We start from the raw sequence: 19,860 nt of genomic DNA on the forward strand, positions 1-19,860 counted from the left end.
TTAGGATTGTCTCACCTGATGTTACTAGACTTGGTAATACACCTTTGGATCAGAAGAGCTATTCTCCTGGGGCCACTGCAGCACCAGCAGCAGGCTGGCTGGGGAATGGACTTTTTAAGAGACTGCTTTCCCCAGTGCCTCCACAACAGGCTCCAACACCAAGAATTCCTAGAGCTAGGAACCACTGATATCACATCTGCCCCTCGAGGCCTACAAGACCCAAAGAAGTTCTCAGATAAAAGTGAAGTGGAAACTTTGGAATGGAGCCGTTTCAGCTATTGCTCTATTTTATTACATTGCAAAATGATTTGAGAACAAATAGATAGGGTTGTCCATTAGATGATGCCTCGGCCCATAGAGTCTCTTCTCCTTTAGTAGTCTGGTGCAAGCAGTAGGAGCAGAAGAAAAGAGTGCAATTATATTCTAGTAAAATAAAAATAATTTATTAAAACACATCTGCTCCTCAAAAGGGCAACTCCACTTGCAGAAATTTGGCAGGTGAAAGTGTCCCATCTTCATTCTGCTCTGTAAAAGAGGCCACTGCAAGTATTATTGCCTCCATCGAGCCAAGCAGTCCAGGCACTGGGCAAGGGCATCAGTAGTTGAGAAGGACCCTCCGTGGCCCAACCCAACTGTGCCACCCCTTGCCACTCTCCTTGCTGGGCCTCTGAACAGCATTTTAGTGGTTGGCACTGCTGCTTTTGAACTGGAAACAAAATGTACCCAAATGTAACACCTGGCCTTTGACAGATCTAGTGGAGAGATATTGCATATCTCAGGGGCCCGGCAATGAGGGAAGCAAGAAGTGTTAGTGTTGTTGTGTCAGAAGGAGAGAAAAAACCAGGAGCGCAGATTTGAGATTTGAATGAGGGATTTCGCCGCTCACAACTCTAAGCCAATATACAGTACAGCACTGGCTTCTGTGTGCATATCAGGTCCCAAGATACTAACCTCTCTTATTTCCACTCCACAGCGTATATAAGTATGGCAAGCACAGGAATGGCCCTATGAACATCCATGAATTACAGCTGGCCTTGGGAAAGGCAGGTTAAAAGGAGCAACAAGAGCACAAAACTGTTCCTTATTAAGAAACTGGATCTTTAGGAAGCCTTTTTGTAGAATTCACTCCCTGAAAACTTTTGATATTAGGAAAGGGTTATGCTTCCTGGCAAAGGCACCAGCTTGCACCCAAAATTGAGGGGGCCTGGCACACGTCATGTGTGTGATGTCATGCACGCGTCACACACATGGTGTCACATCAGGAAGAGGCAGAGCGTGGAGCCCAGTGCAGCATGGCTTCAATGGCCAATTGGCCAGATTGGCAGGAAATTCCAAAATCCTATGACCAAAACAGCTTTCACACATGGGCTGCGGGTTATGGATTGAAACTTGATGGTTACACCCACCAGATAGAAGTGCCCCCAAAATGAGGGCTATATGTCCTTCAAACTCCTGCAAAAATACAGAATGAAGAATTTGGTGGAAGAACTCAGCTCCCCGAGAACATTTGCTGCTACTTAAAATAATAATAACAATAATAATAATGTTTGCTGGGTGTTCAAAAGAAAGGGGGTGTTTTGCCCCCCCTGACTACCTGAAGCAGAATGAACTATGCTAATAAACAAAAATATTTGCTTGCTTTGCAGAATTTATACAGATCTGAGCAAGTCAGCTTTGCTCAGCTCCAAAATGTGATTTTTTTTAAAAAAGCACTGCTGATATTGCTGTATTTCTTTTTACTCAGGATTCTACTTAAAACAAGCAAACAATTGAGGCCCTTGTGGGAAAATGCAGAGAAGTCTGGCATTAGCTGGGCTTCAAATGCTTTGTGTCCTCCATGACCGACCTGGGAAACGCTTTCTGTAAGAGACCATAAGTTCTATCATGTTATTATTATCATTGCCATTGCTCATGAGTGTATCCATCACTTCTTCCATGGAGCCATTGGACCTTACCCAGTGTCCTGCAGCGGGAGACCTATTACTGTGCACACATTTGAACCAAAGTCTCCTTGATCCACCCCCCACAGTGCTGTCTGCTGCATCACACTGACTAATCAATATAGGGACCTGAGAATATAATGGGCTTGTAAAATTGAGCGGCTTTTCAGGATGACAAACTTTTGTGCTCTTTTCAAACTGAGAAACTTCAGAATGCCGCTGGTGATGGACACATCTACATGCCTGAGGAGGAGGTGAGGAAAAGCAGGTTCATACCCTCCAACATTTCTCCCATGAAAATAGAGATATCCTATTCCATCATCATCAACATCATCAGGTTCCCTAGCCACTCTGGGCAGCTTCCAACATATATAAAAACATATATATAATATATATATATATATATATATATATATATATATATATATATATACACACACACACACACACACACACACACATAATAAAACATTATTTTTTAAAAAACTTCCCTATATAGAGCTGCCTTCAGATGTCTTCTAAAGGTTGTAGAGTTACTTATCTCTTTAGCTTGGGGGGGGGGTCGCATAACTCCATACCCTCCAATATTTCTCTGATGAAAATAGGGACATCCTAAGGAAAAGCAGAACACTCTGGGATCCAATCAGAAACTGGGATGGATTTTGTAAATCTGGGGCTATCCCTGGAAAATAGGGACGCTTGGGAGGTTCTACAGATTAATGCCATGTCCCCAGAGTAAAAATAGTTTGCCTTTTTCCTCCATCCTTCCTCCATGCCCCTGCTCTGTTGTGACCTTTGTAACTATCTGCTGTGTGAAACTAAAAGTGCAATTCAAATGTGAAATAAAAGCTCACCTGGCTATTGTTCTGCCTTTCAGTGGATGGAACTCAACAACTCCCGTTAATTCAGAAGAATGGACTTAGTTGTCTCCTAATCAGTGGGGTGATTGTGCTTCATTATAAACAGGGCTATCAATAGTTATTTCCATGTTAATTAAGCCTCTCAGTTTGAATTCTGCAATCAAAATAAATACAGCACCTCAGAAAAACAGCTGCCGGTTGTTACTCTGTCAAGCAATGTATGATTTTGAAAAGCTTTTTCATGTGCCTGTCTACTACTATAAAAATCACTGGAGGTAATTGTACATCTTATAGCCAGGGCAAGGGACGTGGGGGGCGCTGTGGTTTAAACCACTGAGCCTCTTGGGCTTGCCGACTGGAAGGTCATCAGTTCGAATCCCCGCGACGGGGTGAGCTCCCGTTGTTCAGTCCCAGCTCCTGCCAACCTAGCAGTTCGAAAGCACATCAAAGTGCAAGTAGATAAATAGGTACCACTCCGGCGGGAAGGTAAATGGCGTTTCCGTGCGCTGCTCTGGTCCACCAGAAGCGGCTTAGTCATGCTGGCCACATGACCTGGAAGCTGTACGCTGGCTCCCTCGGCCAATAAAGCGAGATGAGCGCCGCAACCCCAGAGTCGGTCACGACTGGATCTAATGGTCAGGGGTCCCTTTACCTTTACCTAGAGCCAGGGCAATCACAACAGATATTTCCATATTAATTAAGCTTCTCAGATTCCACAGCAGAAAAGTTTGAATTCTCCAACCCAAACAGATGCAGCATCTTAGAAAAACAGCTGTCCGTTGCGATTCTGTCATGACTTGAGTCCATATTAGGATTTCAGTTGTAGCTTTTTACTATTGGATGCAATAATTTCTACAATATACTGTATTCCACTTGATTGAAGACTTTGCTCTGCCTTGCTGCTGCCCCTCCCATCCCAGCAGATCACCATGCCCAGCACATGTGCTTGTGTCCCCCATTATCTCAAGCATGACCAACTGAGGTTCTCATCTCACACTGGCTCATGAAACGGCTGGTTCTGGACCCTTTTTGTAATTCTCAAGCAGGAGAGAAAACCAAAAAGCCCATCAGTCTGTTCCCCCCCCCCTCTGTCTTTCAAGAAAAACCAAAGCAATTCCTATACCATTTTTAAAAAGAAGAGCAATTTAATTTACACAGAAGTACTAAATGTACATAATTCTTTTAAAAAATTGTTATACACAATAAATACAGTACAAAATTATTTTATAGTACTATATTTCGTTTTTGAACTGTGATGAAGTTCAAACTGGTACCAGCAGGGGGGAGGAAAGAAAAACTGGTTATTTATTTATTTTTAATACTAAAAATGAATGGGGTATTACTTTTTGCTTCCTCGTATTTGGAAAGCCTTCTTGTTATTTGGTCTTGGATCGAAAACGCTGAAGGATTCGGATGGGCCTAAATGAAATTAGATCAATTTTGAAAATGACCTTTCAGAATTACCCTCTCAAGCCCATTTAAGTCCTAAATTGGCAATGATATGAAGTGGGCAGTTGGATGGTTCTTAAGAGTAGCGATCTGTATCTCTCCTTCTCTTCTCCAAAATACCCCTCTCTTAAAAACCAAAAATACCTCCATGAAAATCTAAACACGCAGAAAGAGACAAGGGACTTCCCTTCCGCTTTTTCAGCTATGAAACCAGAATGCACGGTCTCTTTGCTTAAAAAAATACTGGAAAAGATGTCGTAAAAGATACTTTCCCCATAATAATGAGGGTGCCGGTGTGTATTATCAACCTCTAATCTGAAGGGAAGAATTTCCCTGCTTAACTATTTTGTAGTGAGAAGAGGCGGTGAACAAATGAGCTAACAATCCCAAATCCACACTTTTTAGAAGAAGGAAAAAAAGGACACTAAACAAAAAGCCAAACAATTTCATATACATTTTTATATATATATTTATATATAAAAAAGAAGAAAAACTCCACCAGCCTGGGAGTCGGAACATCCCTTATTGCTTCCTAACCATATATGTTTTTCCCCCTCCCCACATTATGGTAACAAGGGGGTTAGAGGTGGGGAGCACTGTAAGCTTCAGCAAGTAGTGATTCAAAACCAAACCTGGTTTTCGTTTCTGCTTGGGATACTCCCCCAGCACCTCTCCACGATGAAAGAGGAACCTGTTTGCCCCCAAATCAGCAGCTTCTTGCAGCTGATGAAACTCTGTTGTTGTTTTTTACGCCAGTGGAGGCAAGTTAGTGAGCGTTCCGTGGCACTCTGGCTGGGAAAGCCCGTGTGTGCAGGACTGCTGTGTGTGCATCAGAGTATGTGTACAGGGCTCTGGATCAGGGTGGCAAAGCGTGAACATGTCCAGGTTGCTCCTGGCCTCCTCTTAAAAAGGCTGTAGCTAATGTTTTGCGATGGAGCACCCCTTTTAAGTGGGGGGTGGGTGGAGCAGGAGGGTGGGCATGTGCTTCGGAATATCCCCAAAGGCTTTCTCTCCTTGCAAGAAGTTTTAAAATGCCACCTTATGCAGAACCAAAATTAAATAAGAGAGCAATGAAATGAGATTGCAGGGTGGCGCTGTGGGTTAAACCACAGAGCCTAGGACTTGCCGATCAGAAGGTCGGCGGTTCGAATTCCCGTGACGGAGTGAGCTCCTGTTGCTCGGTCCCTGCTCCTGCCCACCTAGCAGTTTGAAAGCACGTCAAAGTGCAAGTAGATAAATAGGTACTGCTCTGGCGGGAAGGTAAACGGCGCTTCCGTGCACTGCTCTGGTTCGCCAGAAGCGGCTTAGTCATGCTGGCCACATGACCCGGAAACGTACGCCGGCTCCCTCGGCTAGTAAAGCGAGATGAGCGCCGCAACCCCAGAGTCGACCACGACTGGACCTAATGGTCAGGGGTCCCTTTACCTTTACAAAGCATAAGACAGGAACAGTGCCTTTCTTCTGTTGCGGTTTTTGTAGACAGAATCCACTGGGATCAGTCTCATATCCCCCACTGATATGAATGGGGGCTGTGCAGGGTATTTTCTGAGTGGAACTGCATCCTCTTAAAAGAAAATCTGATCCAGGAATCCCTTGTGGAAACTCTGGTGTGGACACAATAGTTCCTGCACGAGGCACTATGCATTTGTATGAAGTGGAACACACAACACTTGGAAGTGGGCTCTGGTATTCTGTTTTCTTAAGCAATTTGCACCATTGGTAAGATGGGGTGAGTTTTGAAACACACTTTGTCAAAGACAAAAAAGAGAGAGAAATTTAGACCTTCAAACCCCCTTTTTGGTTCAATTATATCCCCAAAAACTTCTCCAGTAAACTGCATTTTTTAAGACACAAACTTTTTTCTCTACTTCACAAGACACAGTAAAGTTTAAAGGAAGAGGAACTGATGCTAAGGAATAGGCTTGGACCAATAGTGACATTCTCTAGTATTTTTCTGCCTTTCCCCTGTAATAACATTTTCGGGTAGAAGGACTATTGGTATTCCCCTCTCTTATTGTTTTTTTTTGGGGGGGGGGGCATTGGGGTGGTGAAATGCAGCTAACAAGGACAACCAGCCAGAGGAAAGAAAAAATGTCTGCAGGTACATTCGGTACTGTGTGAACAGAGAGGCCTGGAGGAAGAAATGCAACACAGAAATCTACAGATGGGTTTACATGTTCTCTGCCCTCGGTCAAAAAGTGTGAGTGATGGTAAGGCAAGATAATAATGAAAATAATATATATATATTTATATTTTAAAGGCCTGAATTCAGTCTCTTTATCCACAGAGTTATACTAGAGATACTAGCCAGCTCTCTACCCACACATCCTAGAACAGATTTTGACAGATAGCTGCCAAGCATGCTTTGCAACTGAACAGGTAAACATAAAATTATTTGTATGCTCAAGTAGCTTCATGGGAGCAAGTAGCCAAGGGAGAATGAGGCAAAGGCAAAAGAAATAGTAGAGCAAGTCACACAAGTGCACAGACAATGCAAGGAGTGAGAGATGGGGCAAAACTGCTCAGAAACACCAACAAACTGCCGTATTTTTTCGTGTATAAGACTAGTTTCCCCCATTAAAAATAATGTCCAAAATTTGGGGGCGTCTTATACACGGGGGCCATCTCCTCCCATTTTCTTAAATCGGGGTCCCCAAAAATAGGGGTCGTCTTATACATGGGGGCGTCTTATAGATGGAAAATACGGTAATACATTTAAGAAAGCTTGCATGGGAGCTGGACCATTCAGCTGCTGACAAGTTCCTAATTACTCCCTCATCTTTACTTAGGAAAGAAGTTATCTCAGATGTACTGACTTCTCTAAATTGCCCAGGTTGTTTCTGCAAGCACTGACAAACTCTCTTTCTCACACATACACTCGTTTTTAGAATGAATAAATCAAAGAAGCACACTGATAATGTTAAGGCCTCACTTAACTGTGTTTGGTTTTTGCGGGGGGGGGGGGGAGAGAGAGAAGTCAGCAAAAGAAAGAGTTGAGAACGTCAGTTTTTCGGTACCCAAAAGACACAGCTAGCCAGGATGTTTTCACTGTTCTGAGTTCCAAATCCTTCTGAAGGCCCTGATTTAAGAATATACGTTTAGCTGCTTGGGGGGAGTTTCACATTTTTTAAAGCGGCATTTCCAACACAATAGAATGGCAGCTAAAATTCTCAAAAGAAATGTTTATTTTCCTGTAACTTTAAAGATGAAAACTAGAAAAGTTTCTGCGTCCATACAGTTTTGGTTTCTGCAGCCTCCCCCCCCCCCCAATAATTGCTTTTTAAACCCTTTCAATACTTTTCATGACATTTTATCATCAGAGTTTGGTCAGGGACAGGGTGGTGGTGATGGTGGACACCAGGGGAGGAAAACTATCAAAGAGACTTTGTTTCAGGACTGCTTGGAGATGGGGGAATGTAGAAAAGGAGCGCGTGAAGGAATTTGGAAGGGCAGCTGCAGCAAATTCCCGACTCCTGGAAACCAGAATTATAGCTTCTTTTTTTCCTTGGAAAGAAATAAAGAAGTCTGAGGGGAGAAGAGGGAAAATTAAAGATTTATAGCCAATGGCTGAATGGAGATCACTTGGCACTATTACAAAAGGACAAACAGCTTATCTCCCGGTCAGACTTGATGGGCCTTATTTCTGGCTTTTGGGTTTATTCTGTGGGACAGCCGCCAAAAGAGTAGGCCGGCCTGCATTGAATCTGAAACTTGATGTCAAGAAAGATATTTCTTTTATTTCCTTTATTTCTTCCTACAAGCAGGGAATGTGGGATGCAGTGGCACAGAGGAAGAAATCCAATTTTGGTAGTTTGATAAAGCTGGCTGTTTGCTAATAGGCAACTCTGAAAATAATGGGCATACAGGCCCTGCTTGAGAATAAAGAAAGCAGAATTCTTTGGCAGCACACCCATTGCTTCGCAAGCTGTAAGCTAAGGTATGCGTGTCTGCTTTGATTTTAGGTAGCATAACTAGTCTGGGAAGAAGAGAGACCGACAGTAGCCAAAAGGGGCACACACAAGCAAAACTGCGGTATGCGCTGGATTCTCACGACTGAATTGTACTCAATAGGAATCCAAAAATGCCCTCAACAGTCTGGTGAGCTAAAAGCACAACAGTATATGTTGCGTTTCCGACTCAACTCTGAAACAATGGAGAGTCCTTCTCCCTGACAGGATGAGAGTTAGGAAAGTAAACTTTCAAGACTGCGAAGAGTACAAAACATTAGGAAATGGGGGCCATGAACTACGGAAGAAACACAGACAATTTTACCCCTTTCTTTCTTCACCAGCTATACTCCCTTAATCAGTAGGGCACTTGTACAATGCAGCAGGCGCTGAATCTGGATAGTGATTTTTTTTTGGGGGGGGTGCTCTCTCCCTCCCTCAATTATGTAGAAAATTATCCTGTTTGCAAAACCATGATGATTTCTACGCGCACATACTAATGATATAGTATGGCTCTGCAGGCTATGAACTCTAGGATAACTTATCTTCACATGCGTTGTGTTTGCACACAGTGGGCTGAGCAAAAGTGCACACAACCACATTATCGTTTTTATGCTCTCTTGGCTATAATACAGAAGGCTCAAGGCAGAAGAAGAAACGCATGGTGGTGACGACACAGACATAACCAGAGGGGAGTTTTGGCACCTGTAAGCAGGAAAATATGGTCTGCATTTGTTTTTGCATCCAGTCTGTCACTTGAGGATTAGTCTGGAAGAGTGTGAATTAAATGGGGGGAAACCCCATAAGGTTGAAGACTTTGAGAATTAAACCAAGCACCGCCCTTCCGGAGCTGCACTGCAACACTGTGTTGTAACAGGATTTAGGGAGAATCATTACTCCAGAGTAATCTGCAGTGTGCCATGGAGTACCCTGACAGCTCCATCTGAAAACCCAAAGGGCAGCGACTCTATCTCGCATTTATTCTTGAGGTCCATATGCAAAACAATACAATTTTTTGACCTTTAGGTACAGGCTCATGTTGCTGTACTGGGATCAAGGAGAGATTCAAAACAGGAAAAATGTAGTAAGCTTTCATCACCTTTCCTTAGTGGGAGAGTATATAAACCTTCAAGTTATGAAAAACTCATCAAAAAGGAAAAGCAGCATTATTTCACAGTTTAAGCCACAGCAAGGATAAAGTTATGTGATTGCAAATAAGGGAGAAGTGGCCCAGCTTTTTGGAGTTGGCACCACCTCTAATATAGAACCAATTTCTACTCATCAATGCCCCGTTTTCCACTCAGGCCAAGTCCTAATCATGTTTACAACAAGCTTCTACACCAAGTCACAAAAATACTTGATTAACAATCACCCTTGCTCTTTAAAAAGCCAAGGCTGCTACCTTTCCAACTTGTCTGCCAAATGGTTCTGTGCTAACTCAAAATTCCCCAAACAGAAGACTGTCTGCTGACAACCCACCTCCAAGCCTGTTTTGAAGTTTTCTCCTCACACAATCCAGCAGTGGAGGAAGTGAAGCCGTCCCTGGTTCTCTCTCTGAAGAAGGCTAAGAGACACCTCCTAAACAAACACCAATTCAGGAACACTTTCAGGTGGAAGAGCATTCATCCCTATAGAGTATGTGGCACTAAAGAACATTAATACACCACAGAGGAGAGAAACGAGAGAGATGGCACTTCCAAAGGCCTGAGATGGCACCTAAACAAAGTGACAAAGTGTCCTGCAGGGACAAGGAAGCTAGTTGTGGAAGAAGAAGGAGCCCAAAGTGATCGTGCATGAAGGTTACAGCTGCAGATTCCATCATGCAGAGGACTCAATGACAAGAAATCCAGTATTTTCAGGTCCAGTGCAAGTTTTAAAGAATACTAACAGGGCATACAGGACACCTGCCACCTGTCAAGGAAAAGAGGAGAGTCTTGAATGGAAGACTTGGGACAGCAGATCTCATACTGCTTCATTTGTATGCCACTCTCCACATACCAATCTCCCATGCGATCAAGTCTAAGCTTTGCCAAGCTGCGGCTAACCAAGGACCGTGTCCTACCTTAGCTGTTCTGTTCCCACACAACTCAGTGCTGTAATGTGGGGAATGCTTAGCTCTTTGTTTTTCTGTGAATAAAGCCAGAGGTAATCTAAGAATCTGAAACCAAGGTTGCCCTACCAGCTTGTGACTTGCTTGTAAAACACTTGCATAAATCCTGCACACATAATTATTTTTGTTTTGGGGGTGTAGATATCAAGAGTAGACAAAATGAGAATCACTGATAGGAAAATAAAATGGGAGATCTCAAGTCAAAAGTCGTAACAAATGCAACAGCCAAGAGAGAGAAGGGAGCAGAGCTATGTTAACAAGCCCCCCAGACACTGATATCTTATCCCCCAGCTAGGAAGAGGAAGACGCTGACAGTTTTCACTAAAGGATTCTCATCCTATCACATGACTTTTGTCCACATGCAGGAAGCAGAAGGATAGATGAGAGGTGCAATGCTGTGGTTTTAAAAATGGAAGAAACCAAGGTGGGAAACTGAAGCCACAGGATGCAACTAGAGGGGAAAACCTGGCAGCTGCTGCAAAGGAGGAAAGAAGTCAAAGAGAAAACTTGCTTGGCTTGCTGCCCATGCCTGGCTGGGGTTCCAAGTCCCCTCTCTTGGGAATGCCCAACCAACTGTACACCTCTGGCATCTTGAATAGATTTCTTTTGACAAAAGGTTGACAGGTTGGTTTATTTTTTAAAAAAGGGGGGAGGGAAGACGTTAGAGAGAAATGTACACCCTCTTGCCAGAACTTTCCTAGTTTCACTGATCCTGACTGCGTTAACCAGACCCATGGATATCTGAGGAGGGACTGGCTTCCTCTTTAAAAAGGGCTTATTTGTAAACTCAACCCACACTTCTTTGTTTAAACCATTAGTGTTTGTATCTTTTCTCCTTTCTTCTTCTTTTTTTTTGCATTTTGTTCAGATTCTATTTTTTTACGTTAAAAAAGGAAAGAAAAAGCAGACAGTTTATACTTAAAATAACTTAAGAAACCCCACAAAATCAATTACATAAATTGCCCCTTGTGGCAACTCCTCTGGAGCTGTCCCCCTGCCCTACCCCATTCCTTTGGCCTCCCCGCTGGCTTCTGGCTTGGGATTTGTGAAAATGTCCAAAATATAGGTGTGGAGTTTGGGGCGGGGAATAAAACCCAATTATCATCAGAGATTCAAATTAGCAATTTGTTACAGAATCTAAATATTACACAGCCAACACTACCACCTATGGGCCCCCAATCCAACCCCCACCCGCCTGCCTCGCATTTGCTGAACTTCTTCTTTAAACATGGTGCATGTGATGAGACAAGTATATTGTAAATCCAGCCGCAGCTTTACAACAACCAAAACCCATCATATAAACACTTGGATGGATGAAGCCTCTGTAGGACATTCTCACTGCCCGCCCCACCCCAGATCCCCGCTCTTCCCTTCTGGTATCAGCCCTATTCTATCAGGTCTCTGGGAAGTGGCACCTTGGCTTCCAACCGTTTCCCAGCCAGCAGAAGCTGTAGCAGCCCCAGTCCTTGGCTCTCTTTGTACAGTCTCTGCTTGGTATAGATTTCTGTTATCTGTTCAACGTCCTTGCTCCAAGGCCGCCATTGTGATTGGGGGCAAGGTAAGCGTCTGTGCGGTGGACAGGGGAAGAGAAAGGGGAGGAGGAGGAGTTGTATGATGAGGAGGGTGCTCGGGCGTTCTGGCCCCCAGCTTGAGGTTGCTGCAAGTTCAGGATGCTATCAATGGCGCTCTGTAGGTGCTCGTTGAGCGAGTCATCTGGGGGGCTGTCGCTGGAGAAGCTGGCATTGTCCACATCGAAAGACTCTGACTTTCTGCGTTTGGCTGGGGGCAGGGGCACGTCCCATGTGAGTTCAGAGGCAGAACCATGGTCAGGTGGCTCAATTTTTATCATCCGGTGATAAAACTCATCCTCAACCTCCGCCAATTCCTTCATAAGGCCACTGGTTGAATCGTCGGTCTTAGGAGGGGTGGGGCTCTCTTGCATCACGAGGGAACGGGCATCGCTCCGGTTGAAAAAGGTATGCTTGGTACCCTCCTCTGACCGGCTCTTCTCTGCCCCAGCCATGGAGGGGCTCTCGTGGGTTTTGCGGGAAGTGATGACGCTCCTGGAGCCCCCATCCTGCTTGATGATGAGGGTGCTTGGCACCATATCAACTTTGGGGCTGCTCTCTTTCAGGCAGGTGTCAGAGGCTTTATCCGCTACAAAAGCGTCCACATTCTCCCGGTAGGTCTTACGGAGGGGAAGCCTGCAGTAAGTCACAAGGGGCTTTTTCTCCACTGGAGCTGCTGTGATATGATCAACGGTCCCATTCATTTGCCCCGCCGTTGAGACGGCAGTGGTGGTGGCGGCAACGGCTGAAGCCGACGAGTGCTGGTCAGCTGTTTTGATCACTGTGCACATGGGCGGCGGTGTCTGGTGAACCGGGTCCAAGGCAGTGTTGTGAACCACTTTGCTAAGGCCCGCCTCCTGTTTGATCTTCAGTTTCAGTCCAATCCGGCTCCGGGCTTCATAGGTTTTGATGGGGGGCTTACTCCTGGAGGGCAAGGCATCCTCGTCACCATCTAATGAGGGAGAGGCCTTGGCCCACGTGACCGAGGGAGAGCCTCCGCTGTGCTTGATGACCAGTTTTGTTGGGTTGATCTGGGTTGCCATCTGCACCGGAGGTGCCTTCAGGTTCTCAGACGCCAGAGCGGCACTGCTGGACAGAGCACCCTGAGCCAGAGAAGAAGCAAAACTCTGCGACCGCGAAGATGAGGAAACATACTCATCTGCAAGAGAACAACATGTGTCACTATTTCAGACAAAAACAGACTGAGGTCTTCTCACGCCACCACTGACTTAACAACAGCAAACTTTAACCTAGAGATGGCCACTTCTTTAGTGTCACGGGCCACTGTATTCTCCAGTTACAAGCTGGAACAATTCAGTCCCTTTCACAGATGCCGACTCTCTATAATAATATTGGCATCGCCTCAGAGCCAAAGCTCCGCAGATATGGAGTGCGTGCACTCAGGTGGTAGGTCACAAATGTGTTTCTTGTAAGATTCCCCCTCAGGAGGCAGGTTATCAGTAAAACCAATGCTTCTTTGGCTTCCAGAAACTGTTCTGCTATCTCACACACAAATATTGATACAAAACACAGGAGATTTATTGCTCATTTTCCTTATAAGTGAAACGGTGGTTCAAAAAACATTTTACCATACCTTGATTAAAACTTTGTAGGGGGTGCAGATAAAATTGCTCTGTGGGCTACTCACTGACCACACATCATGCATTTGGATAACACCTTTAAGCCTTTTTTGGCTGGGCACCCAGCCACCTCTCTCTTACCTTCGCAGCACACTTGATTTTTTTTCCTTCTGAACCAGGAAACTCTGGTTCCTACATTTGGAATTCTGGGTCTTAAACCATCTTCAAACCGTTGATATCTAAAGTCTCCCATTTCAGGTTCTGCATTCTGCAGAAGTGCACTGCGAAGGGAGGAGAGACGGGGCTGTGTGCCAGAGACGCTTTCATATCTTGGTTTACTAAACTGAGATATGATCATCCAAACTGAGATGAGAAATACTGGAGGTCAAGCCTGCCTGGGAGTCAGTCCTCTGCCCTGGAAGTCCTTAATGCCAGATGTGGAGGTCGCTGACAAGAGAAAGACAGTTGGCATTTTCTCAAAAGCACAAGGGCAGGGAGTGGAGGGAACACATACACTGGAATAAGCAAGCTACACGAGGAAATGAAACGCGTCTTTCCTCACCTGGCTTCTCCTTTGCCAGCTGTTTATCAAGAGTTAAGGTGGTCTTTTCTTCCTGTATGAACATTCGATCGATCATCACCATCTCTGCTGAAGGACTGAGTCTCTGCCAATGGAGGACAAAATATTGTGTCATGGGGAAGGCAAAGCCAACATGAGCCTCATGAACCCCCCCCCCCTCCCAATCTACATATTGTTGGGAACTTCCTTCCCTTTGCTGCTGCCTCCCTCACTGTTGACATTTAGACTGACGCTCCTCAGGGCAGTGGCTTCTGTACATTTATAAGGCTGTGGCAAAGATGAAAGTAAGACACAATCAAATCTGTGTTGGAGGTGTAATCAAGTGGAGGGGACACTCATACATATGTGGTGGACAGTGATAAAATCAAGGGCTTCTGGGATATGGTGTATGAGGAGCTAAAGGAAATATTCAAACAAAATTTTATTAAGAGAACAGAAGCTTTTTTTTACTGGGGATACTTGATACAGATATAGCCAGAGAAAACAAACAAACAAAAAAAATTCTTTTGTGCTACAGGGGCCACAAGAACATTAATTGCCAAAAATTGGAAAAAATAAATAACACAGATAAAAAAAGAATGGCAAGATAAATTATTGGATTATATCTAATTGGCCAGATTGACTGGAGCTATCAGGGATCAGCCCAAACAAAAATTTCAAAAAGACTGGAAAAAAATATAGAGAATATCTTAAAAAGCAGTGCCCTCGAATTAATACTTGGATTTGTTTCGATTAACTTCTGCAAAATAAACTGAGGTATGTAAGTCAAAAATAGAAAGAAAAATAAGGAATTAAGAAGGAAATAGTTTACCAAAAACGAAAAGAGAACCATGTTGAGGATGAAGGAAGTCAATTGGAAGGAAAGAAGTATGGTGTATATATATTGATGTTCATTTGTTTGTATAAATTTTGTAAGTAACAATGTTTTAATTGTATTTCTCTCTTTTTTGTAAGTTTTAGTGTTGATTATGTATTATTATTTTTATGTTTAATGTGTATATGTGTGTCGTAAAATAAATTCAAAAGAAAGAAAGAAAGGATCCATATTAACTGATTAAGAAGCCAGTGGCAGGAGAAAGAACTGTTACATTTACAGTGGTGCCCCGCAAGACGAATGCCTCGCAAGACAAAAAACCCGCTAGACGAAAGGGTTTTCCGTTTTGGAGGCACTTCGCAAAACGAATTTCCCTATGGGCTTGCTTCGCAAGACAAAATGTCTTGCGAGTTTTCCCAACTTTTTTTTCCTCCCCCCCCCTTTTTCTAAGCCGCTAAGCCGCTTATCTGCTTATCCGCTAAGCTGATAAGCCGCTAAAAGCCGCTAATAGTGCTAATCCGCTAAGCCGCTAATAGGGTTGCTTCGCAAGACGAAAAAACCGCTAGACGAAGAGAATCGCGGAACGGATTCTTTTCGTCTTGCGAGGCACCACTGTATTCTGCTGCATTTCCTTTTGTTTGTACGGATAAATGCAAAAGCCCCTACTATCCCAGCAATCAGGTCAAATGGGAGCCAATGTGGTCAAGTGTGAGGCATTCCTAAGCAAGGGAATCCTTAGCGATCCACCAGGGTGGCTCTGCAACGCTCAAAGGATGAGGCTGGTTCCAATCTCCTACCTGCAAAATAATCACTATTGTCCACTTCTTTTTTATGAACTGATATGGGTTTAAACAAGCTGGTAACGAGTATAATCTACTGTACAGAGCTGCTCATTTTCCACAGATGAGTGCAGTGGAAACCGTCACATAAGAAGCCTCTAGCCCTGATTAGTGGTGGAGATACATATTTTAAAAGGGGCTGGTTCCAATCTCCCACCTGCAAAATAATCATTATTGTCCACTTCTTTTTTATGAACTGATAGTGAACCGATATAATCTACTGTTACAGAGCTGCTCATTTTCCACAGATGAGTGCAAGTGGAAATCCACATGTAAACTGACACCTAAAAAGCCTCTAGCCCTGACAGAGGTGGAAATACATATTTTTAAATATGCAAGCACTGTTCATGTTCCGGCATTCAAGGACCAGGGTATCTTTGCCCTTCACCAGTCTCTTCCTTGTTACCATCCGTCATTTAATCTCCCATTTCCTTACAGCCCCTCAACCTGCCCAACCTCCTCTTGTTGCCACCAGTCCACTCCTGCAACACAACCCTCTCTTCTAAGCATCTCCCACCCAAACTCTGCAAAGTTTCAACTATCTGCTTCAGAAGAAATAAAACAAACCGGGCAAATCTTTGCAATTAAACCATACCGGTGTCTTGTATTGACTTGCTCATTCTAGGCATAGAACCTTGGTTTCTCTGGGAGAAAATGAGGAGGTTTTGGCAACGTATGTACATCCCTGCCTATTCTTCTTTTCCTACAAGATCACTTCTCCATCATATTGATTTATAATAATAATTTTAAAAATACACACCAAATTCAGAGTGTACCATATGATTGCAACAGGTTCCTCCCAAACACAACCTGTTATCAGCCAGCTGAGTGTTCCTGGCAAAGGCCAGGATTAGATGAGGATACTTGTTGGAAAACGATCTGTTCAAAGAGGAAGCTAGAGAAGAAATTCTTACCCGGGATTCCTCCAACAGCAGCAGGCGGTATTTGTTCAACATGGCTTGTGTGCGTTTCAACAACTGCGTAGACACCATTTCAAACTCTTCATCTACTAGAAAGAAGCAGAACAAGAAGGGAGGGAGGGAGGGAGAGAAGGGGTGGTGGTTATATGATTGCCTCCTGTGAGTGGGACCTGCTGTAACGAAAACCCTTCTTGCTGCTGGAGAATATTCATAATGCACTAATGTAAGTATTTCTTTCTCTCTTTTTTGGCCAATTGTTTTTATTGATTTTCCATAATTTTTAACAAATTGTTACCAAATTAATACAAATTTAAAAGCTGACTTCCCACCCCCCAGAAGTCCCTTCTATTTTCCTCCCTCCTTTGCTGCTGCTCCCAATAAAATAACTTTTCGAACTATCATTTCAAAATACATTCATTCCTTCTCCCTACACATCACCTGCACAATTACGAATTTCTGCTATGACTTTTATACATTATGATAACCTGTCCCCAAAATAGTCGAGTAGAGTAAATCCTCTTTTATCTATCTATAATAGTCATTCATCAATTTTGAAACATTTCTTTCTGATACCTCTTGAGAAACACTTTGCCCGAGAAAAAGGGATCTTGCTTCCTTCCAGACAACACACACACACACACACACATTCCTCCCTAACATTCCTCCCCTCTCCTAATGTAAGTATTTCTAAAATGGCAGCCATATTTCTCTTTAACTGCAAAGAAAATACCTGAAAGATTGACAAATTTATTTTGGAATGAATTTTCACAGGCAAGGGCCTATTTTAATCAAGATGCATGAAGCAATCTAGAAGGTTTAGAACCTGCATATACAAACATGTACCCACATGGCACAGCTATGTGCAATGTGAATCAAAGACGCAAAAATAAAAATGCAAAAGGGTAGCTTAGAGTAGGTGTACTAACCTATTAGGAATTCAGGATTCTGGATTTAACTGGAGTAGGTGTTCTTCTTCATTCCCACTGCAATCCTATGGGCCTAGCCCTAGAAGATACCCAGTTCACAGCACCCACAATCCAGTGAGCATAGCAGGGATGGTAGTACTGAGCCCTCAAGGAGAACAATTACTTTATGCACATGAAGTACTTTGGGAACTTAGCTTTTACTTTATCTTAGCTTTTACTTTTAGGATTATGATCATCAGTAAGGATACAGAGTAGTGGGGTTTAATAGAAGGGGGTTGTCCAACCCTAATGCTTGGACAATTAGCAGGCAAGCTATGGGAAACAAGAGTCAATCCATCTCTTTGCATCTGATGCAGGAGAATCCCAGACAAAACTCACCTTTCCGATAGTCATGGGGAGAAGGCAATGTTCCTTGGTATACGTGGTATGGTAGGAGCCTCTGTAAGGCATCTTCAAATGACCGAAATGAGGTTTTGTAGTCAGGATGCAGCACTGCTCCTTGGTGTTTATGCAGCTGTTCCAAGAAACTAAAGGAAGCAGCAAAAAAGATTAAGCTTGCCAGGGGTGCTAATTTGGCCCATGAGGTTGTTTCCCCCCAACCATGCTCACCTGCCCCGTAGCAGATATCAAATATCAGCTAGCAGTACCACTTTGCTCCATGTAATGGTTATGTTTGTTCTATGATTGTAGATTTCATTGTTATAACCTGCCATGGGATCTCAAGGTGAAGACTGGGTAAGAAATCATATATATGGCTACAAAGGAACAAAGAACTTAGGTCGTTCCTCTGCACACGGGATTCCATTTAGTGTCTTTTAAATTGGGTTCCACTCTAGAGCTCCTGAACAGAGCTAATAATTGCCCAAAGTGGGGTTTGCATTCTGCTTTCGGCAGGAATTCTTGCAGCTTGAGAACTCAAGCTGGGATTGCAAAAGAAGAATGAATCAATCCATAGTGCACTTGCAGTGAACTTCTGATTCTTCCTCTGAACTTGAATCACCTGGTGTCATATGGCATCAGGTGATTTAACAGGTGGGTGACCCCACCGCCCTGTAAAAAGTGGTTTGTGGAGTTCTGGATTCGACCCACTGGCCAGATCCAGGTCCCCACCCCGCTAAACACTAGCATTCCTCTGCTTTGCTTCTGTTCTTAGGACTGCATATTTGTTGAGGGGCTCTGGTAGAGACTCACCAAGCTTCCTTGCTGGGCTGTAGCATGGGAGGGGGCTTTTTCAGGTTTCCAAGCTTGCCCTCATACTGGCAAGGAGAAAAAACAAGAACAAAAGAACAAAGAGCAACAGGTGAATTTGAGGCCACAAAGAAAAGCATCTCCTGCTTGTAAGTGGCCAGCCTTCTGGTGAAGATGCTAATCATATTATGGCAACGCTAATCAGGCAAACATAGCAGTGTAGTAAGAGACCTTCGTAGAAAGTGATGGGAGATTTCGCAAATCCTTAGAAGCATCAGACAAATTGGAACAGGTTCAAAAGGAGGACAATAATAATAATAAATAATAAATTATATTTATACCCCGCCCTCCCGGGCCAGAGCCGGGCTCAGGGAGGCTAACACCAGTAAAATTACAGTAAAAATGTAATAGGGAAAAAAACCCAATTTAAAATACAGGTTAAAATGCAATTTAAAATGAAGCCTCATTTTAAAAGAAGCCCATAGATCAAAACCACAAGGGGAGGGAAACATAAGGGCCAGACAGTCCAAACCAAACGCCAGGCGGAACAGCTCTGTTTTGCAGGCCCTGCAGAAAGATGTCAAGTCCCGCAAAAAAGATGGTTAGAAGTATGGAATACTAAGTCATATGAGGGAAGGCTGAAGGACTGTTTAGCTTTGAGAAGACCAAAGGGAGGCATGATAGCACACTCCACATTTCTGCAGAATGTTGCACAAAAGAGGACAAGGGCTACTGCCCCAGAGGGCAGCACTACATCTAATGGGTTTGAGCTGCAGGAGGTTTTCTTTTGGCTGAAATGATTCAAGGGATATGATTTGGCTGAAACAGCTTGCCAAAAATATTTAAATGAATGAACAAAAGTGACATGCTAGTGCATAGGCTCACCTGCTGCTGGATTTGGGATGGGGCTGAAGGCATGAGTTGAGGCAAGCCCTTTCCAACTACCTGGAGCTGCAACGGACCTTTCCCCAGATTCAGGCCTGACACAGAGCTAATGACTCCAGGCTTTGTCTGCCAAAGAAACAAGAAGGTAGCTTTACAACCAGATGGACTGTAATGAATTAGAACCAGATACACAAAGGAAGTTAGCAGCAACACAAACAGTTACAGCATTGCCAACGCTTGGGAAGATAGGTATC

The 19,860-nt window shown here is 43.7% G+C and overlaps 1 protein-coding gene across 10 annotated transcripts in view; it reads right to left on the bottom strand.

Annotated features, from left to right (window-relative positions):
• Nucleotides 1-3,922: 3,922 nt before the first annotated feature.
• BICRA (BRD4 interacting chromatin remodeling complex associated protein) overlaps nt 3,923-19,860 on the bottom strand; it is a 104,887-nt gene continuing 88,949 nt past the window's right edge. For 6 of the 10 annotated variants that reach the window (XM_079985267.1, XM_079985272.1, XM_079985271.1 and 3 more), the window contains 6 exons: nt 19,607-19,732; nt 18,725-18,789; nt 17,912-18,060; nt 16,602-16,696; nt 14,017-14,119; nt 3,923-13,033 (listed from right to left, as the gene is read on the bottom strand). In XM_079985267.1, the coding sequence (XP_079841393.1) occupies nt 11,814-13,033; nt 14,017-14,119; nt 16,602-16,696; nt 17,912-18,060; nt 18,725-18,789; nt 19,607-19,732 (1,758 nt within the window). In that variant the 3' untranslated portion in view covers nt 3,923-11,813. The remainder of the gene's footprint in view (nt 13,034-14,016; nt 14,120-16,601; nt 16,697-17,911; nt 18,061-18,724; nt 18,790-19,606; nt 19,733-19,860) is intronic. The other 4 variants (XM_079985270.1, XM_079985268.1, XR_013841312.1 and 1 more) reach the window with 3 other exon arrangements.

Source organism: Podarcis cretensis (genome assembly GCF_951804945.1).
Source record: "Podarcis cretensis genome assembly, chromosome: 8".
NCBI classification, from domain to species: Eukaryota; Metazoa; Chordata; class Lepidosauria; order Squamata; family Lacertidae; genus Podarcis; species Podarcis cretensis.